The sequence below is a fragment of the Engystomops pustulosus genome, chromosome 4 (assembly GCF_040894005.1).
Source record: "Engystomops pustulosus chromosome 4, aEngPut4.maternal, whole genome shotgun sequence".
NCBI classification, from domain to species: Eukaryota; Metazoa; Chordata; class Amphibia; order Anura; family Leptodactylidae; genus Engystomops; species Engystomops pustulosus.
This window is the reverse complement of record NC_092414.1, coordinates 191,788,733-191,811,693: the sequence shown is the minus strand read 5'-3', so window position 1 is coordinate 191,811,693 and position 22,961 is coordinate 191,788,733. Positions and strand designations below refer to the sequence as shown.

At 42.3% G+C, this 22,961-nt stretch overlaps 1 protein-coding gene across 1 annotated transcript; it reads left to right on the top strand.

Annotated features, from left to right (window-relative positions):
• The first annotated feature begins 754 nt into the window (after positions 1–754).
• On the top strand, positions 755–21,344 carry SFRP1 (secreted frizzled related protein 1). The gene is made up of 3 exons (XM_072149086.1): positions 755–1,564; positions 12,576–12,653; positions 16,048–21,344. The coding sequence occupies exons 1-3, from the start codon at positions 1,039–1,041 to the stop codon at positions 16,368–16,370; spliced, it is 927 nt and encodes a 308-aa protein (XP_072005187.1). The 5' UTR covers positions 755–1,038; the 3' UTR covers positions 16,371–21,344.
• The last annotated feature ends 1,617 nt before the right edge of the window (positions 21,345–22,961 follow it).

Sequence of the window (22,961 nt, the reverse complement as noted above, 5' to 3'; positions counted from 1 at the left end):
GAGAATTTAAGAAGATAAGTTAATAATTGGATCTATGAGAGATGAAAACTTATGTCAGGCGCAGTTTCGTACTGTGCCATGGAACATGTTGGTGCCATATAAGTTATAATAAATGAATGACAATAATAGCATCTTCTGATGACTATGATCCAAGAGCTTAGGGCGGCACAGTGGCTTAGTGGGTAGCACTTCTACATGGCAGCGCTGGGGTCCTAATCCACCCAGGTCAACATCTGCAAAGAGTTTGTATGTTCTCTTCGTATTTGCGTGGGTTTCTTCCGGGTCCTCCAATTTCCTCCCACACTCCAAAACATACTGGTAGGTTGATTAAATTGTGAGCCCCATAGGGACAGGAACCATTTTGGCATGCATTGTGCAGCGCTGCATAATCTGTAGGCGCTATATAAAATAAAGAATTATTATATTGTTATATGTGATCTGTGAGTCAATGCCTGTTTCTGCACTGAGGGTTACAGAGACCCTGACATTGGGGGGTGGTCCTGCAGGTGACCATGCTGGTTCAGCACTTGGGTCGTTCCTGTGTGTTACTTGTGAGTGACACTTGTAAATGAATTACGCCTTGAGGAGAAGTGATAGAGGGAGGCGTGGAGGAGAAGAGATTGAATGAAAAGTCTGGGAGGATGGGGGAGACTGCCAGTGGTCAGTGTACAAGGAGAGTGCAAGGAGACGTGAAGGGCTGGACAGCACAAACGTGAGAGGAAAGTAACAGAGAGAGTGTGACACAAGGAGGAGAAAGGGAGGAGAAGAGGAGGGACTGCACCTCTCTCATTGGATCTGCCTGATTCTTTCTTGCCTAACACTTACTGCTCTCTGTTCTCCAATATCAAACTGTTCAGACCCAGCAAGAAGCTCCAGCAACCCTCCAAGCCCATTGTACTGTGCCACCGCACCGTCAGCATCATTAACTTCTACGACAATCTTCTGACTAATTACTCCTATTATCGGGATTCATCAAAAACTTTTCCTGTTCATTTTTTTCCCGGAGCAGAAAGGACTGTTTAGGATTTTAGAAACACAATGTCCCCAAAGGGTGGCGTATGGCCCTTGCTACTGCTGTGGGTCACACCTGGACTCCTCTCCCGGGAACCTCAGCCCAGCGAATATGACTACGTAGGATTCCAGCCAGAAATGGTTCGGCACTATCAAAGTGGACGGTTTTATTCACGGACGCCTCAGTGCGTGGACATTCCCCAGGATTTAGCACTTTGCCATGGAGTGGGGTATAACAAGATGGTACTGCCCAATCTTCTGGATCATGAGACTATGGTAGAGGTGAAGTACCAAGCCAGTAGTTGGGTGCCTCTGCTGAGCAAAAACTGCCACCCGGGTACACAGGTGTTCCTGTGTTCTCTTTTTGCCCCGGTATGCCTGGAGCAGCCTCTTTACCCATGTCGCTGGTTATGTGAAGAGGTCCGAGATGCTTGTGAGCCAGTCATGCAGTACTTTGGCTTCCCCTGGCCCGATATGCTTCGCTGTGATCAGTACCCAAGGGAGGACGTCTGCATCGCCGCACCAAATGCCACCCAAGCTCCACGTCCACGGAGTAAGTATGCCAAGTTGTATCTACCTTCCATTCCATTTTCAATATAAGTATCAATGAGTAGGATCTGTCTTATAGTATATCACATACAGGTGGTGCCTAATGGACCTCACTGACACTATGGCACCTGTCAGGTTTCTGTCATGATATTGGGATATTCTGTTTAAGTTTTTTGGGGGAAATTTGTGACATAGGCTCATAACGCATCAGCCAATTCTGAACTCAGTCCTGGCTCCTTGGACACTAAGCTCTGTACAAAGGTTCTTAGTGATGTTGTTTTAAAGGATTCTCTGCGGTGTTAAGTAACTTTCCTAAAAAGGACAATGCTTCAGTGATGACATAACATACAGTGGCCACTTGAGGCACATGTCACAATGACATCACATGACTGATGTATATGACATCATTACTGCACAATTTGGTGGGATGTTATTGTATCTCTTGAGTTTAGTAAAGTTGCTCAAAATCCTCAAAAAAAAAAAAAACTTTAGCTGGTTTGCCTGGCAGGAAAAAAAAACTTTTTAAAACAATCTCATAATGGGTTAAATAAAGCTTCAATGATCTCCAACAATGACACTAAGAGGGGTTCACTTCTGAATTGGAGCTTTTCGGAGGTCGTCTCTTTTGCAGATTCTGTTAAAACCCCCCTTGATTTTGAGTCCTATTTTTGGTATATACAGTTCTTTACAAACTATAAAGTGTCTTTATAGTTTCAAACGGCAAATAAAGTTTTTAGATCTACTTCTTTTAATTCATCCTCTTCCGTTTTGGTTAACCAACAGAGACTAGAGTAGTATTAAATAGGCAAAATGGAAGTAACTGGAGGATCAGAATTATTTTTAACAAGACTTTTTGCAGAATTGCTAAACTCTTAATTATAAATGCATTCAAACAATACATAGGGAGAGATTTATCACAAGTCTCTTGGAGCAGAACTGTTCTAGTTGCCCATGACAACCAATCAGAGCTCAGCTTTCATTTTCCCACAGCTGAGCATAAAATAAAAGCTGAGCTCTGATTGGTTTCCATGGGCAACTAGAACAGTTTTACCTCAGAAACTTGATGATAAATCTCTCCCAGATAGATTCAATTCTAAAGGTGTCTGTGTGCTCTACTTACACACTTATTGTCACCTCCAAATTAGGTATTAAATAAAAGTTATGGAAAGAAAAAAACACTAGTGTATTGATCTTATTGAACAGCCGTGTAGCGTATCCTTGTACTCCTACTTTTCAGAAGCATTTAGGAGGCCATATTGGTAAATATAGTTAAACCCATCAATTTAAGGCAACAAACCATCTAAAGTATATTATATTTCCCAAATCTCTGAAGGCTGATATTGATACTAGGAAAGATCATGGTTTTCAGTAGACAAAACTCTTTTGTTCTGAACACAAATAAACCAGAGCTAGAGGTGACAAAGTGGCCGAGTGTTCATGTGTATGAGGGTCTGTCAAGAATAACCATGTTTGGGTATGTGGATGCAGGGGCGGATTAAGACCACCATGGGCCCTGGGCGGAATGAATATTGTAGACCCATCAAGTCTGGAATTCACTTTCTACATATGGTACTAGAATCAAGGGAATGGAGGATATATGCTTTCAAACTATGGTTTCAGGACCTTTGGAGGACCTGCAAAGGTCCTGAAATGGCTCTTGTGTACATGTGTATTGAGAGCAGATACAGATTTACTAGGATTTCATGGGTGAAGGTACTTCTGAGTATAAAATTTGGTGGGTGGTTTGGGTGGCCATGAGCCCCCTAGAAGGCTTGGGACCCCCGGTTACCGCCCAAACTGCCTATATTATAATCCACTACTGTGTGGATGGCCAGCTTTTGAGCTGATTTTTGGTGGATTTTAAAGGAAACCTACAATTTAGAATGGCCGGGGTAAGCTGTAAGTACCGAGCACCAGCTCAGGGTGAGCTGGTGCCGGTACTTACTTTCGTTAGTGTTATAAACCGCGGTATCGCGGTTTTAACACTTTTTAAACTTTAGAGCAGCAGAGGCTTCGGCGCTGCGTGCGCACAATCGCGCGCGCGCCTACATAGGAAATAGCGGAGATGTTGCGCGCGCACGGTCGCGCGCAGCGCCGAGGCCCCTTCTGCTCTAAAGTTTAAAAAGTGTTAAAACTAAAGTAAGTACCGGCACCAGCTCACCCTGAGCTGGTGCTCGGTACTTACAGCTTACCCCTGCCATTCGAAATGGTAGGTTTCCTTTAAGAGACAAAACCACAAATAGTTCCATAAAGTAGTAAAAAACTCAGATAATTGTGGCTCTAAAACTGTAGCAAAATGTCTAAGGGCGACTGCAGCCTAAGCAAGACCAGACCACTAAATATCCAGAACATGTAATCTGACAACTAAATTAGCTAGCCATTACTAATTACAGTCACCCTGTAACGAGCAGGTAACCTAATTGACAAGGTCTAGACAAGTCAATGGAAAAACAAGGATCTTGACAGGCAAGATTTTTTTGTTATGGAAAGAACATCATCGAAACAAATACTAAAATATTGTATTAGATTTTTGGAACCAAATGAAAGTACGAGGTACAAAAGGAACTATAGTTTTCACCAATGATTGTTTCATCCAGAATGACTGCATTGACAGAAACCTTTTACAATTATGAGAAAATTAATGGGATAAATGTTAAAACCTTTTCTATTGAAATATGATAAAATCTGATAAAAATCGGGATGCAAGTGTTCAATAGCCATGAAATGCTACCCCAATTATTACATAATTCACATTTGTATAGGATGTCATAGAATACATAAACATGTTGGATCCTCAGTAGACAGAGATGCCCTCACCTATGCCAATAGGTAAGAGTCCAAATAGATTACAGGCGGTCCCCTACTTAAGGACACCCGACTTACAGATGACCCCTAGTTACAGACGGACCCCTCTGCCCACTGTGACCTCTGGTGAAGTTCTCTGGATGCTTTTCTATAGTCCCAGACTCCAATGATCAGCTGTACAGTGTCTGTAATGAGGTTTTATTGATAATCCTTCTTCCCATTACAGCAAAAAATTTGGAAACTGGGACAAAAAAGAAAAAGCTAATTATAAAAATGACTTACATACAAATTCAACTTAAGTACAAACCCCAAAAACCTATCTTGTACATAACCCGGGGACTGCCTGTACTTAATCACATAACACTAAATATTGTCAGATATGTAAAAGTATTGGAAAACTCTAAAATCAAGAGGCAAAGAAGATGATTCACATATTGTAGGGAACATGTAATGGAAATCCCATTTTATTTATTTATTTTTGAATATTTTTCTGAATATTTTTCATTCCACTAAGATGTGTGGGTGGTGTATGTGCACTTGATTTGATGTGAAGGATGTAGAATGTATGAAATATCTCAAATTCTATACAACTGTGCATAGACAGGCCTGGCTGTATGGAAAATGAGGCCTTAGGCAACAAGTGAAGTAAAATCCTCGTTCTCTATTTTTAGGCAAATAATTTTCCTATTTACAATCCACCTAAAAAAATTGTATAGTTTCAAAATAAGACAATTTATTCCCGAAATAATATTTTATATACTACTCAGAAATACTATATGGTTTTAGTTTGTTCCTTGAGTTTCCTTTTTAGGAAACAACTACAATTTGGCACATCTGCCCAGTTTCTCACCTCCCACTATTAACCCTAAAGCACATACTAGCAATATACAACAAAGAGCGATATATTATATAGGTGTTAAAATTTTTGCAACAAAAAATACTAATAATGAGAATTAATAAGGTGTATGTATGGGGGCCAACTCATCCTGATGGAAGATAACAGGGGACAGAAAGATTGGATTGATGGATACCAACATAATAATAAAAATTCTTTATTTATATAGCGCACACAGATTATGCAGCGCTGCACAAAGCATGTCAAATTGGACCCTGTCCCCATGGGGCTCACAATCTAAACAACCTAACAGTATGTTTTGGAGTGTGGGAGGAAACCGGAGGAAACCCACGCAAACACGAAGAGAACATACAAACTCTCGCAGATGTTGACCTGGGTGGGATTTGAACCCAGGACCCCAGCGCTGCAAGGCAGAAGTGCTACCCACTCAGCCACCATATGGTGGTGTCTGATCAGTCTTATACCTTCTCATGCCTGATCAGAGGTGTCTGATCAGTGCTATAACTTCTCACCATTCCAAACATGAACCTTCAGCCAAGCATGCATGTGTATGAGGAGGTAGGAAGGAATAGATGTACGTCCAATGAGCATTCAGCAGAAGTAATGGAGGGCACAGAGCTCATAACTCTTGTAGCCAGGAATTGGGTGTGGAATCTGTGTTAGTAAAGATGAAGCCTACTAACGTCTCCGAAGCCCAGAAGTATGCAGCACTAGAAGAAGGCCAAGGGTCTGTCTACATCACTTCCCCCATCTCCCTGTGCAAACACATCTTATCTCTATAAGCCGGGCAGGATAAACATTTACATTTAAATGGACCAGGGAGGGAAGTGTTAGTGCAGAGGTGAGAAGAAGTCACAGGTTATATTCCACTAACTACTCACTGGGTCATTAAGGAGGGGTAACTTTATCACTACCCTACCCTACTTTGGGTGACCTTCTCTACTGTACTTTGAAACTCCAAATTTAATACTGATAAGAGCCAAGTGGCCAACTAGCCTGTTTTCTTTCCCTAGCGCTCCCGGAGTGACCCTTGTGAATGCGTCTTGTGTTGGATTTCCAGGTTCTAAATAATCCACTCAAATGTAATATTAATAATCCTAGTTATCCGGCTGGAGTATCCATTAACATAAAAGTAAAAAAAGACTGTATAGAAAGTAATGTTAGTTCTTTGAAGGTCCATCTGCTGGGATCTCCAGTGATTAGGAGAATGGGGGACTTAAAGCAGTTTGACCCCTATCTGACACCTATCCTCTATCCTGACACTGATCCCCTACCATGACACTTGTCCATCTCATTGTTAAGACTTATCTCCAAATAAATGTATATAAACCCTGTCCTTGAGAGACGTGGAAGACATTTAGTGTGCAATATCAAGAGATAGACTCTTTACTTCTGGAGTCTGGACCTTGGGTCTGGCTTGATGGCTTTGATCTGTCCCCTCGCTATTCTTCTTCCAACAAAGTTGCATTCAAAACCTTCAATGCAAAAGTCTATTTGCCATCTAAGAAGGAGAGGTCTGTGTTGACACAAGGCAGGGCTTCTTGAAACCATCCAGTCTCCACCGACAAATTTTGAACAAGGCAGCACCACCAGTTACAGAAGTAAGGAAGCTTAATCCAACTATATACTAAATTTGTAGTCATTGCCATATTGCACGTTATTTTTATCTCAAGAACTCCAAGAGTTTATATCATTGCAAAAATAATCACCTTTTAAATGGGTCAGACTACCCAACAGAATACCAAGGATGCTCTGTTATACTTAGACTCTGACCCAATAGAAGATAACCACATTTGGAGATGACTTTGAAGTCAATCACTTGCCAATAGCATCAATTACCAAATTAGACTGTACTACTCCTATGTCCTGTGATGATCTGAGTAGATGGAGTCCACTGGATCATCTAAGGACAACTAGTGGACTGGTTGTCCTTAGATCACCAGTGGATTTTACTTTGAGGGCAAGTCATCTTTGAAGAACAAGACACTTTATGTATTATCCTTCAACACACAGGACAGCCCCTTATTATGGAGTAATACGTCCAATATTAAACCATAATATACAGGTTGCACCAAAAGAAATTATTTCAAGGACCCATTATAGAATATCAAGTTTCAAAAGTGGAATGGACTCTTGTGATAGGGATGTAATATTACCACTATACAAGGCATTGGTTCTGCCTTACCTGGAATATGCTGTCCAGTTCTGGGCACCGGTCCATAAAAAGGAGGCCCTGGAGCTGGAGAGGGTTCAACGTAGAGCCACAAAAATGATAAGGGGTATGGAGGGTCTTAGTTATGAGGAAAGATTAAAACAACTAGATTTATTTAGTCTGGAAAAGAGACGACTACGAGGGGACATGAGTAATTTATATAAATATATGAATGGTCCATACAAAAAATATGGAGGTAAGTTGTTTCAGATTAAATCAAATCAAAAGACGAGAGGGCACTGTCTCCATCTGGAGAAAACAAGGTTTAATCACCAGAGGCGACAGGGCTTTTTTACTATGAGAACTGTCAATCCATGGAATAGCCTGCCTCAGGCGCTGGTCACAGCAGGGACAGCAGAGCGCTTCAAGAAGGGTCTAGATGCCTTTTACACCTAAATAACATTGATGGTTATGTTATATAGAATGGTTTCCCCTAAATCCCTTCCTCATCCAATCCCTTCCCTTTCTTGGTTGAACTTTTTCAACCGTATAAACTATGAAACTAAGTTTTGAGCACCCTACTTTGTATTGTATATTTACCTGTTATGGTTGTACTCTAGTCATATCCGCACTGAGAATTAGTAAGGAGTTTCATATTAATCCTATATGAACGATTTGGCAAGTTCTGTGCAGCGCTGTGTAATCTGTAGGCGCTATATAAATAAAGAATTTATTATTATTAATAGATGATTTCTCTCTTTGGAGTGAAATTAGTGTCTCAGAGTTTAGGCCCACCTAAGATTTCTCAGCTCCTCTAATTGGCCAGTAAATCCTAAATAACAAAATTCTAAAATTTCAGGTCCATTATTGTATCAGAGCTTTGGTCCACCAGAGGTTCTTCTGTATTTCTAGTAGGAAAAACAAAACCTGACGGTAGCCCCTCAGGATAGTTCCCTCTGGTCAGACCAAGGAGCCCAGGCGTATGTTCCTATAAAACAAGCTATAGATGGAACTGATTGGATTTAATCCGATTGTGAAGGGACCCTGGTAACACCCTATTCCCAAATAAGTTCATACATGTCTTAAGGGAATAACGCAGGAAAACCTAGAATTTCATGGACGAGACCGGTATTCACTAAAAAAAGACCAGTCAGGAGAGTTGGTAGGTCTTCTTCAGAAGTAGATCCCTATCTAGAGTTTCCTTTATAAGTGACACCATTCCCGTTAATTGATGATCCTTTGACAACACAAGTTATCCCTGTTTGCTTCTGGATTTTTATTTGTATTCTATTGTTTAAGTGACCCTGCATCGAAGAATAATAGGAGGTTCCTAGTGCAAAGGTCAATGTGGTAACTTATTATAAGTGAAGTCTATGCCACACCCTACTCTTGGTGATGTGACCACATTGCCCTGGTCTTCCAGTAGGTATAGAAGACTAAATTTAAATCGTGGACTGGCAATGAGGCTCTTGATCAGCAGGGGGTAACTGACCAAGATAGCAGGGGGCCAATTGTACCCCCAACAGCTGAGGTTTTAATGATTAGGGCAGTTGTCAGTCTGAAAGGCCAACGTAGTAAAGCTGCAGCTGCCGTCCGATTACTTTGGGAACTGGATTGTCCGCTAATTGCTGCCTTTCATTAAGACTTGTGATTGACAGGTTAGAATCCATTTTCTCCTCATGAGACAGATTTCTACTAATTATATTGACAAGACCTAATGGAAAACTCTACAGAAACAATGGTGAGAATTTCTATCTTTGTGATGTCAGCAACAAGGAGGGAGAACATTGATATTCTGTGGATGAAAGAATCAGTGCCGTGTACATGAGACATGGAGAAATAACTTAGATTGGACCGTATTCTCCCACACTAGAATCTGTGGAGAGCACCTGTGCATAGTATGTTCTGTGTGAACTTGGACTAAGACTTCATATAGGGGAGCGGAATGTGTGTCATAGTAAATTAGGGGTGTAGGACACTCATTACATTAATTCATAGCTGAGGATTCTTTACTGTCAGAGCAGTAGACTATGTAACTCACTGCCACAGGAGGTGGTGATGAAGGATCTGCAATGTTAGATTTCTGAAGATGGAACATTACACGGGAAAAAGGCAGATGGCAAAAATTACACAAATGTATCAGAATTTTGGCGCATATTTCTGTTTGAGAAGGTTTAGATGCTGAAAACTGGACTGAACAATAGAAATTCCATGACTCTTCCACCACACACTGGCTTTCCAGGAGCTGAGGAGAGTCAATTGACGCCAAAGGGCTACAGCAGTAATGGCAGGAGTTTTGGGATTAGATTTTGAGATTGGTTATTTCCTTATAGATTGTTCCTTGAAATCCCTTTGCAGTTTTTGATACTCAGATTTGGGCAATAAACTCCAGGTCATCTGCATGTGGCGACCGCTGCAGTATCCGCATGGATTCCTCCTCATTCTGCTTATTTTACAGCTGTGTGAACACACCCTAAGTCTTGTACTTCAGTGTCTGATCTTAGCACGCACAACCACTAACAATCAAAATGCCCGACGTGTCACTATGGGGAAGACCTTAGAGATTGTCCTTAAATCCAGCACCAACAAGGGAACTTCGAATATATAGCATTTGATTAACTTCTTACCACCAACATAGGGGGTCATTTACTAAGGGCCCGACTCGGGTTACCCGAATTTTACCGTTTTGCAACGATTTTCCCTGTACTGCCCCAGGATTTTGGCGCAAGCGATCGGATTGTGGCGCATCGGCGCCGACATGCACGCAACGGAAATCGGGGGCGTGGCCGTTGGAAAACCTGTCTGATTCGTAGAAACCGCTGTATTTTTTAAAAAAAATGTGTCGCATGACACGCACTTACCTGCACCCAGCCTAACTTGGTGAACTTCAGTGAACTCCGACGGACTTCGGCGCAGCAGCGTCACCTTGTGGACATCGGGGGAACTACCTTAGTGAATCGCTGAAATCGCCGGAGAACCCGCCGCTGGATCGCGAATGGACCGGGGAAGTGAATGTGCCCCATAGTGTCTAAGTTAACAGGGTAAAACAGTAAGGCCCGTTCCACACTTGCAAGGGTAATGCAATGTACTTGCATCAGACTCGCAACGCATGCTGCCTGGATCGCACGGCCCGAACGCTGCAAACCGGAACTGAACTTACATACTGAGTTCAGTTCCAGTTTGCAACTTCAGGCTGGGAGATCCAGGCAGCATGCGTTGCGAGTCTGATGCAAGTACATTGCATTACCCTCGCAAGTGTGGAACGGGCCTTACTGTTTTACCCTGTTCACTTAGACACGTTGGTTTTTACCCTGTTCACTCGGATATGCACTATGTTGGTGTTGAGGAGTTTTATGCTGTAAGAAGAGAATTAAATAAAATTGTTTATTCTGGAAGTTCCCTTGTTGGTGCTGGATTAAATGAACTCTCTTTCTATTCTATTTGACGTGAGGGTCTGCACGAAATATACAAGGACCAAACATTCCTTGTACAATAAGTAGCGGTGAGCATCAAACTTTCTTTTTATTATTGCTGTCTAGAACAGGACCGGGCATGATACGACCCATTGGCTACACCCGGACCTCTAAGTATTTTGGAGTGGCCCGCGTGACTGCCTGCCATGATTGTGATCGCATCTCGGTCACAGGGTGAGGGTGGAGCCTGCAGAAGGAAGTGGTACTATAGTAGGGCTCCTGGCTCTGCTGAGTAATACACCTGTTCTGCCACTAGGGATAGCACAGAGCCGCAGGAGTGACCAGAAAGGTGAGAACCAGCACGGTGGCTAAGTGGTTAGCATTACAGCCTTGCAGTGCTGGGGATCTGGGTTCAAGTCCCTGTGTCATTATCTGTAAAGAGTTTGTATGATCTCTCCGTGTTTGCGTGGGTTTCCTCCCACACTCCAAAACATACTGCTAGGTTGATTAGATTGTGAGCCCCATTAGGGACAGGGACTGATTTGGCAAGTTCTGTGCAGCGCTGCGTAATCTGTGTGCGCTATATAAATAAAGAAATTATTATTATAAATGCTAGATGAGAGGACTAAAAAGAGAGAGGATAAGGAGAGGGGGAATTATGAATGGGGCATAATGAAAGGAAACATTATGGATGGGGTGGTAATTAGGTATAGGGTAGAACTAAATATATTAGTCCGGCTCAATTAAACCATTCCAATTTCTCATGTGGTCCCATGGGAAAATTAATTCCCCACCCCTGGTCTAGAAGTAAATCTATGCTTGTCACAAATAGCGACAAATCGCTATGCAGATCTCATGTTTCAAGACCAGAATCAGAAACAAAAGCTGCACTGTGATTGGTTGTCATTACATCCATTTTTTTTCTTTCCATCTCCACTTTTGATCTCAAATGTAATAAAATGTCAGTGTTACTCCCGTCCCCGGTGTTGTTCTGTCACTATGGGCATATTATGAATATTAGAGGGGCCGGCTGGGTGGGCTGATGTTTCCTATACGTCAACTATTTTGTTGTTCCCACTTGAAAGACAGCTGTGCCCTATGTGTTGGGGATTGCAGCGCGGCGCAGGAAGCAGGAATGACATCCATTTACACATCAGAGTCGGACAGAGAAGTCACAGGGAGACGGCCAACTAAATGTGTCACTTGGAGTGTAAGTGTGACCCCTTACACCACAACATTGAGGGAGTCGCTCATTTATCCAATCCATAGGTGAAATCCCATAGTGTTACTGTAGTGGAAGAGGTTTTTTTTTTTGGGGGGGGGGGGGGTATGGAATTTTAAGATTTTTGCAGTTATGACACCCAGATGCAAAACTTCTTCCAAAATAATGCAACACACTGGGTAAAGTAAAAGTTTTTAGGGTGCAATGTTTTTTCCCATCTTTATACCTAACATTTTAGAACCCTAACCAGTAACCAATCAGTACTCAGCTTGCAGTGGGGAAATTAAACTTTGGTTACAACTTACTATGGGCAACTAGTACAGTTCAGCTCTCAGACACTTATGATAAATCTCCCCGAACTTCTCTACAAAAATAGACACGGTAACAGTGCCACACCTGTAATCAGGTTGTGCGTGGTAGTGCAGTTCATCCCCATTCACTTCAACGGAGGTGAGCTGCAATACCATATACAACCACTGTACAGATGTGGTGTTGTCGGTCATATTTTGACTCATAATTTCATAATAAATCATAATGTCCTAATGTATGTTTTTGTGTCCTCTACAGAAACAGAGATGTGTCCACAATGTGACAGCGAGATAAAAGCAGACTCTCTCTATGAACACATGTGCGCCAGTGAATTCGGTAAGAGAATATTTGATACTACCATACAAAGAGTACAGATAGCAAAATTGCGAACCCTTTCGGCTCATTAGAATCATTTTAAAAGTAATTTTAGAAGGAAGGAGGCCATGGATAGCGAATATAAGTATATTAACGCAGTCATAGCGTCTGGATTTATGAGCAAGTGTCCCTGGTTTATCATTCTTGATTTTGAGTTCTCCCTTTTACTTAAAATCGTTTTGTTATAAAAAAAAAAATTCTCTAAATGAGCAGAGATCAGTCATGTTTAGAGAATGAAGGGGGAGGGTCACTTCAGATGCCATTACTCTTGGGTTTGGCTTTGGCTCCCAGGCACATTGCCACCTATGCCTTTAACTGTCTGTATCTCCAGTTCTGTAGATCACAGAACCACAACCCCAAAATATGAGATTGTTATCTTTAAAATGACACCAATATATTCCAGGCACTATAGAACTGAAGATAGGGACTACTGAAGTGCACTTCACTAATTGTTAGGTAAAATATGACTCTTCTCTGCTAGTTTTCACATGATTTATATATAGGTAAATGGCTGAGATTTCACATAAAAGTGGACATTCTAGAAATGACTTTTCATAACCTACCTGAGGGAGCTGGTAGTTTAATGGGGTAAAATCTGCTGATAGGTTCACTTTCAGGTCTTCCAAGGGAAAAAATAATCTTAGATTTTTGATATACAGGTTTATAGGTTTTGGAGCAGAATCTCTAAGTAAAAAGCAGAGTAGATCCTGACAGGACTCCTAGGAGAGGAGGGAGGAGTCCTGATGACTCCACCCACAATGATTGACAGGGAGAGTCCTGATTATCCCGCCCACACACAATGATTGACAGGCTTCTGTGTACACACCACACATACGTGTACAGTCATGTGAAAGTGTCACCAAATGACAGATCCATATGACACACATTGGATATGGAGATGTGTATAGGGCAGCGATGGTCATAGTCCTTGTATGAACAGGGGGGGCTGTACTGTCACTTTAAAGTACATCCACCATAGTAAGAACTTCTGATATCATAACGCTATATCCTGCGATTGTGGATCTATAGAGTTATAAAAGTTATGCAAATTAGACAGGGGCGCTCAGGCTACATCACCCGAGTGCCCGGGGAGCCTAGTATTTTAATGTTCGCCCTCTCCCCGTAGCACTAGCAGTCCCACCCGTCACCTATCTATGTGCTTAGGGGTATCCGGGGGGAGTGCATACATTAAAACAAAACTAAACTGATGGTAGAGTCACAGGAACATCTCACACCTGGATCTTTGCTATTCCAGCTGTTGGCGGCCGGATTGATACTGCTGGGAGATACCGTGTGATCTGCCTTCAGGAGAATTATTAGACCCCCAGACCTCTGTGTGGTATCTCAGGCTATCCCGGGGAACTCGCAGCAGTCATGGCCGTGCTAGACGACAGCTGCAGCGAGTACATTTCCTAGAATACAGACAGTCTCCAGAATGTTGTACCTTATTATAGTGCCCAGGTATTTTACAGTGAGTCCTTCCTACATGTTCTACAATGTATAGTATCTGCATACATGCACTACACTACCATGTATACTACTCATATAATCTACTGCGTATAGTACCCACTTATTATACCCTGTCTAGTATCCATGTATGTTACACTGTGTAGTACCCACACATTCTTGTTTACCCATATATTCTACACCCACATATTCTACAATGTATAGTACCCACAAAATCTATAATGTATAGTACCCACATAATCTACAATATATAGTACCCACATAATGTCTATAATGTATAGTACCCACATAAACTACAATATATAGTACCCACATAATCTATAATGTATAGTACCCACATAATCTACAATATATAGTACCCACATAATGTCTATAATGTATAGTACCCACATAAACTACAATATATAGTACCCACATAATCTATAATGTATAGTACCCACATAATCTATAATGTATAGTACCCACATAATCTACAATATATAGTACCCACATAATGTCTATAATGTATAGTACCCACATATTCTACAATGCATAGTACCTACATGATGTCTACAATGTATAGCACCCACATAAACTACAATGTATAGTACCCACATAATCTACAATATACAGTACCCCCATAATGTCTATAATGTATAGTACCCACATATTCTACATTGTAAAGTACCCACTTAATCTACAGTGTTTAGCACCCACAGATTCTAATTTATCCATTTATTCTATCGTGTATAGTACTCACATATTCTATAATCTAATGCACACGTACATTGCACTGCATATAGTACCCACATATTCATAGCCCACCATTATAGCACTTCTTTTTCTGTAGCCCCCTACGTATAATGCTCCCTTTTCTGTAGCCCCTCCCTTTGTAGTGCCCACTTTTCTGTAGTTCCCTCCTTATAGTGCCCCTTTTTCTGTAGCCCCATCATTATAATGCTCCCTTTCCTGAAGCCCCCCTTTGTAATGCCCCTTTTTCAGTAGCCCCACTTAATAGTGCCTCTTTTTCTGTAGCCCCCTTTCTTTTCTGTAGTTCCCTCCTTATAGTGCCCCTTTTTCTGTAGCTCCATAATTATAATGCTCCCTTTCCTGTAACCACCCCTTTATAGTTCCCGCTTTTTGTAGACCCCATTTTATAAAGTTCCTCAGTTCCTTCAGCCTCCCTCCCTTTAATGCCCTCTCTGTGGCAGTACCCGACCCTAAAGCCTGCAAACGCAATGTGATGTCACCCCTCCCCCTGTCTGCTGGCTTCAGAGCCGGGTGCTGCCACAGTGAAGAGGAGGCGAGAAGAAGATTCCTGCTGTTTCAGTTGAAGGAGACTCTGTGGCTAAGTCTTGGGACTGGATACTCCATGACCCAGTCTTGGGCGGCGGCTGAGTAGTTGGGGGCTCCTGGTTTCAAGTACCCCCATATCTATGGACTAATGAACCCCATGTATTCTACCTCAATCATCCTCTATTGGGCGACAATCCCTACAGAAGCCATTAGTGGTGGCCATGTTTGAGAACCATTGTGGGAAGATGCTTGGTTCCTGATGCCTGAAAACCTCAAGGACTATTATTATATGTCTCCAACTTTGGCTCTCTAGATGCTTTTAAAACTACAACTCCTAGCCTGAATCTGTCAGGGCATGCTGAGAGTTGTAGTTTTAGATAAGTTGGAAAGCCACAAGGGAACACAACTAGAGAAGGTTGAGGATAATTTTTAGCAGAGTTCAACACTCAACAATATTATTAATGGGGAGAAGGTCAAAGTTATGGGCCTGAACTGAGATGTTCTGCCTGATAGTAATGCAGACAGCAGATAGGTCATGAGAGGCCAGAGCAAGCTGCCAAATAAAACACATTATGAAGAGAACATATTTTTAATGTTTTTTTTTTTGTTTCAGCCCTGAAAGTTTCCATCCGGGAGGTCAAGAAAGACAGTGGAGACCGCAAGCTGATCCTCCGTAAGAAGAAGGCACTGAAGAAAGGTCCTATCCAAAGGAAGGACTGGGGGGAGCTCGTCCTCTTCTTGAAGAATGGAGCTAATTGTCCTTGTCCTCAGTTGGAGCAGTTGAATGGTCAGTTCTTGGTCCTTGGACGGAAGGTGAAGAACCAGCACATCCTCACCGCTATCCACAAGTGGGACAAAGGCAACCGCGAATTTAACCGATTCATGCGCAAAGTGAAGAAGAGCAAGTGTCCAAAGCCTCACTCTGTGTTCATGTGAGGAGGCTTCCCCTTTAAAGACACCGCAAGATCTGCCCCATCATGTTACCTTCTCTACTGGGGGGGCTGGGACTCTGCTGCAGAGTAATGACATAAAGTCAAGAGGGAAGGATCATTTCACCCTCCCTTGAAATCCTTCAGACATTGGGGAGGGGGCCATTAAGGATAGACATTAAGACTGCAGAGAAGGTGAAACCATGGTAGTAATTGACCGGGTCACTCATCTGATTGGATTGAAGAGTTTCCACGTTATCCAGATACAGATCACATTTACATGTCCTTTCATCATATATGTCATCACTGCATTGCTTTTATTCATTCATTCATTCATTCATTCATTCATTTGTTCTGTCACCAAATAGGTTTTTTTCACTTTCATTTTTTAATTAAAAACCCTTCAATTAGTCTCTTAACCTATAATAACATCCGGAGGAATATTCATCACTTTTAAAACAAACTTTTATGAAGTTGCAGTCCGCTGTATAATTGAGAAATAACATTGTTTCAGTTCTTCATTCAATTTGTAAAAAAAAGTTTCCTTTCTCTGGCTGTAGATTAGCAATCACCTGGCGGAGACCTAGCTGCTGTGACTCACTCCTCCCCCTTCCTTCTCCATAGACTTTGATGTAATCTGACACTTCAGTGTAATGCTGTCCATCTTGTTAGTGAGATAGAATTCAGAAAAGATTTCAGAGAGAAAATCAGATTAGGGAAGAGGGAGGATGATAAGAGTAAAGTGAGTGGGGAAAGAAGCACCTTCCGCTGATATGATATAATACAAAATTTATTGTGTACTTTTCATTTATGCAAAAGTTATCCCGCCAAAGATCATCATTCATCAGGTTTATAGTGTTGATATTTCTCAGATTTATAATGTCACCAATCCATATTGCACAGCCAGGAATTGAGACAAATTCCACCTTATTCCACTTCTATGCCTAGTGGGGGTGGAGGGGGGTGCCGAACTGTGGATTGGGGTACAGCCACCCAAAAGCTGCACTATTAATAGCCGTCACTCATTCCCGCCCCATGCACTGTGCCGCGATTCACTAAGATCATGCGCCCGATATCCTGCATGTGTTGCTTCCCCGCTCATGTCCGCCGGAGTTCACCTTCTTCTTCCTGGTGCATCCAAGTGCTTGGGCTTGTGACACAATTTGAAAGTTACATCCTGCGCTCAATCTATCGGCACCCCCCCCCCCCAATTTCTGTCACATGAAAGCCAGTGCAACTGCGCCAAAATCCGATCGTGTGCCACACAATTCAAGCGCAGACCTGTTAAATACCTGTCAAAGCTGCTCAAATCCTGAAAACGACGAACAGCCTGACGAAAGTGCGATCCGCGAGCCTTAGTAAATGAGCCCCAATTTGGCTCATTTACTTACCCGGTCCTGTTGCAATCCCCACCGTGCGTTATCTGACGAGGATTTGGGTCTGCCGCGATTCACTAAGGTCGTGCGTCCAATTTCCTTCATGTGTTGCTTCCCCGCTGAGATCCGCTGGAGTTCACCTTCTTCTTCCTGGTGCACGTAAGTGCTTGATCTTGCGGGTTTGTCCGAATCTGTCGGGTTGTTCGATGGCACGCCCCCCGATTTCTGTTGCATGCAAGCCGGCCACAATCGATCGTGTGCGCCAAAAACCCGGGGCAATTTGGCGCAAAAAGGAAATATTCGGGAAACCCGACAGAATCGCGGTCCACAGACTCTTAGTAAATGAGCCCCAAGGTGTAAGCATGAGCCACTACTATAAGTCACACATGTGTAATATAGGGAACAACCATGCGTCTTCTATGGGATCGCGGAGCGAGGGGTTTCCCATCCGTGGTTGCAAATTAGTAGCAAGTACCAGTGCAGGACTCCCCTCTACTAAGTAACCGGCAAAGCGCAAGCACGAGGGGTCCATGGTCTAGTTACATAATATAATGATGATGGGGACAGGTAATTAATGGACCTCAACCTTAGACGTTATTCTATTTTATTGTTGATGTCCTTTTAAAAACCCTTTAAATGAGCGTTTTCCTTTCCTGCTCCATTACATAGCGAGAGGATTTGTACTTTATGAGCGCAGATTATGGAGCCGCGTTGCAAAACTTTTCATTTTCATTGCGCTAGTAATATCCTGGCTGCGAGCGCTGGATAATAAATGGACCACTGTATTCAGTAATCTCAGACCTTGCAACATGACCCATATTCCCCAGGACAAAATGTTCTGCTTCCTGTTTTCCTACTGATTTTCCAAAATGATTTACCCCGTCCTGGTTTCAATAATTGATGGAAAGAAGGAAGTGGTCCGACGTTTCTATATTATATGACTTCTATGGGACCGGAGGCTGTGAAATAAAGGTACGACTGTGTACAAGCCATGTATCACCGTTATCGGGGTGTGTAGTCTCCATAACCGGGATCACGGGGGGAGGGGGCACTGCTCAGAGACCCTATCACCAGAAGAAGATCCTATAAGAGAGCGTTACTATACATGCATGTGGTTAAAGGGGTTGTCCACTTTCTGAAAATAATTGATAGTGTTTGTTTAATGAAAGTTTATGCAATTCTCCAATGCACTTTCTATATCAATTTCTCACGGTTTTCTATAGCTCTGCTTGCTGTCATTCATCAGGAGTTGTCATAATTTACTTCCTGTGGACAAAAAACAATCCCTGGTCATGTGATGTCACACAGGTGCACAGCTTGTTATATCCATGGCCATGTGATGTCACACAGGTGCGCGGCTCGTTATATTTATGGTCATGTGATGTCACACAGGTGCACGGCTCATTATATCCCTGTTCATGTTATGTCACACAGGTGTATTGCTTGCTATATCCCTGGTCATGTGATGTCACACAGGTGCACGGCTCGTTATATATCCCTGGTCATGTGATGTCACACAGGTGCACAGCCCGTTATATCCGTGGTCATGTGATGTCACACAGGTGCATGGCTCATATCCCTGGTTAAGTGATGTCACACAGGTGCATGGCACATTATATCCCTGGTCATGTGATGTCACACAGGTACATGGCTTGTTATATCCCTGGTCACGTGATGTCACACAGGTGCATGGTTCGTTATATCCCTACTAGCAGGATATAATGATCCTTGCACCTATGTGACATCACTTAACCAGGGATATGAGCCATGCACTGATGATCATGATCTGATGGTCTGGGCACATTGCATACACATGTAATCAAGCTCCTATTAAGATAATTGCTTGCTGTATAGATACACAAGCAGTCGGCTCCCCCTAGTGGTGACGCCATGTAGCCAGATTTTTTTTTCTTTAAACCAGAAAAAAGTTTATTCTTTCTCAAATCAGAGAAAAAATCTTTTGAGTACTGCATATAGCTTATCACCCTAGACCACTAGGGGACTTACAATTAAAGGGATTTTCCTAATACTAAATCAACAAAAATCCTCTATTCACAACACAGAAAATAAGTTCCAATAAGTGAAGTTCTGAACAATGGGACCCCAGCTAGAAGAAGAATGGTGGCCCACATGTTTCTGGAAGTGCTTCATATGTTGTTTTATCGCCTGACTAATGTTCTATTCACTTCTACGGGATGTCTAGGACACTATTCACACAGAGCCTTAGAGAAACAAATGAAGCACTGGATGACTATTGAAATGGAGCACTAGATTAGACTTGTGGGCTTCTATTCTTGCTCGGAGTCCATTGATCTCCAATTGACTCCCACCACTGATAATCTCATTCAGTACCCTAGACCACCAGAGATAAAACCATGACCTCCTTTTTACCCAAAGACTACCAGAGATGTAACTATAACCTTCTTCAGACTACACTAGACCACCAGGGATGATACTGTAACCTCCTTCAGATTACACTGGACCACCAGGGATGTATCTATAACTTCCTTTATACCCTAGACCACCAGGGATGATACTGTAACCTCCTTCAGATTACACTGGACCACCAGGGATGTATCTATAACTTCCTTTATACCCTAGAACACCAGGGATATAACTGTAACCTCCTTCAGACTACACTGGACCACCAGGGATGTATCTATAACTTCCTTTATACCCTAGAACACCAGGGATATAACTGTAACCTCCTTCAGGCTACACTAGACCACCAGGGATGATACTGTAACCTCCTTCAGACTACACTAGACCACCAGGGATGTATCTATAACTTCCTTTATACCCTAGAACACCAGGGATATAACTATAACCTCCTTCAGACTACACTGGGCCACCAGGGATGTATCTATAACTTCCTTTATACACTAGAACACCAGGGATATAACTGTAACCTCCTTCAGACTACACTAGACCACCAGGGATGTATCTATGACTTCCTTTATACCCTAGAACACCAGGGATATAACTATAACCTCCTTCAGGCTACACTAGACCACCAGGGATGATACTGTAACCTCCTTCAGACTACACTAGACCACCAGGGATGTATCTATGACTTCCTTTATACCCTAGACCACCAGGGATATAACTATAACCTCCTTCAGACTACACTAGACTACTAGGGATGTAAATATAACACCCTTCTCTACCCTTGACCACCAGGGATGACAAGGCAATGCAATTTGCTGGTGTCAGTGGATTCTGTCAGCGATGATACATAGGTCTCCTCCCCTGCAATGGAAATGTTAGTAGAGCGGCTCCTCAGATTTTAAATTTTTTTGCAATTTTTTTTATTTGTCTGACTTATGTGTCTTTGTCAGGATTGCGCCTGATAATTGTGTAACTGTGCTCAGTAACTCACTGCCATGGACGAACGGTAACAGATTGTAACAGGAACACTGCTGCATTGTTCTGTCCCCTCTGTGGCTGACTACAGAGAGAGATAGCCGATGCAAGGTCCCACCAATGTATTCTATACACACAGGGACATCTACAGGCTAGAAGTAGGTACTGCATTGCATTACATGGCTATACTGAAGAACAAAGGGAGATGATTCTTAGAATGTTTAGTTGTTTAATTATAAAATAAATGTCACCTTTTAATTATTGTTCAGATGTCACAGTCTATTTTGTATATATTTTTGACAATATCTCAATTTTGAGATTTCTACACCCTTCTAGTGCATAAGTCTACTCATTTTATTTTGGGAGCTGAGCTGCAGTAACACAGATTGGCCACAAAACTGAGAATGGCGCTGTTCTCTATGTTGTTTCTGATGACCACTTTAAAGGAACACTCCAGTCACAGCTGATTCACTGAATTAAATCCCATAGATTGTTAGATAGAGAGATATATAGATGGGAAATGTTATAATTATTTTTTCAGCAAAACCACTCAGTTCCGGGATTAAACAAGATATGTTTCTGCATCAGTGTAGCTACAGCATTCTCAAGGTATGCTTGGTTCATAATGTATAAAAACAAGTGGTAGATTTCCTTTAAAGGGGTTGTCCTTCAAAAAAACAATATGCTTACTACCAACCTCCAACACTCCCATCAGTGCTGTGCAGTAGGGGATTATAATATAGACGGAAACCCAGGGCCAAGATTTCTAGGGGGCCCATGGCTACCCAAAGCATCCACCAAATGTTATCCTGAGAATACCATTCACCCATGAAATCCTTGTAATCTGTTCCTGCCCTCAATACACATGAACACAAGAGCCATTCGTGGACCTTTGAAGGTCCTCCAAGGGTCCTGAAATTGCAGATTGAAAGCAGCAGAAGGGACACATCCTCCATAGCCAATAGGCTCTTTCTAGTACAATATTTAGGAAGTGATTCCGGACTTGTGGGGGCTTTAATATTCATACAGCCCAGGGCCCACGGTGGTCTTAATCCTCCCCTGGTGACACAACATTTAACTTAATCAGGTGCATGGCAGTGGATGGATGGGCATGCTGTGGAAAGGAGGCAAGCATACGTTTTTATATTCGTTTTACAGCCCCCAGAAAACTCCTTTAATTATTTTTTTTTTAATAAAGAAGCAACGAGGGGGAGCAATATGATTTGAGTTTAATTAAAGTTTCTATCACTGGATAATAAATCTTACTGAAGGGGCAACACCCACTCCCCAAAGAACCCTTTACCCACTAAGATAGCTGTAAAATAAAATACATAAGTATGTTAGTGAGCTCCTTTTTGTAAATTATATAATAATCATTATATCCACCTGCGTGTTGAGGACATCAAAAAATCGGTGAGAGAGGTAAGCGGAAATGAGTCTCCCCATAGTCCATAGTAAGGAGGAGCATGGGACCTGGGACAGGCAGACTTCACCAGTGAGTGTAGACTGTGCACCAAGTTACATTGTGAAACTATCAAGCTTGGTGTCTCAGTTCCAAGATGGAACAGAACTTTGAAACTATCACACTTAAAGGGAACCTGTCATCGGGATATGACATTTTAACCGGATGACAGGTTCCTGTAGCCCTTGTAAAAAGATTACAAAAATGCGTTTACAGCAGGGGTGCAACTACACTGGTAACAGCCATAGCAGCTGCTATTGGGCCCACAATGTCAGGGGGCCCTAGCATCTGCCCTGACACACTAAAAATAATAAGTGCATAAACAGGGTTCAGAGCCTCAGTAGCCCCTTTTGCAGTGAACTCAACTTGTTGCATTCAAAATTCAGAAACTGAAACA

What these genes read in the sequence shown, in the direction of transcription:
- SFRP1 (XM_072149086.1), top strand. Translation starts at nt 1,039, where the DNA reads ATGTCCCCAAAGGGTGGCGTATGGCCCTTGCTACTGCTGTGGGTCACA. An exon ending in CCAAGCTCCACGTCCACGGA is followed by an intron (nt 1,565 to 12,575) that starts GTAAGTATGCCA and finishes TGTCCTCTACAG; the next exon opens with AAACAGAGATGTGTCCACAA. An exon ending in CATGTGCGCCAGTGAATTCG is followed by an intron (nt 12,654 to 16,047) that starts GTAAGAGAATAT and finishes TTTTTGTTTCAG; the next exon opens with CCCTGAAAGTTTCCATCCGG.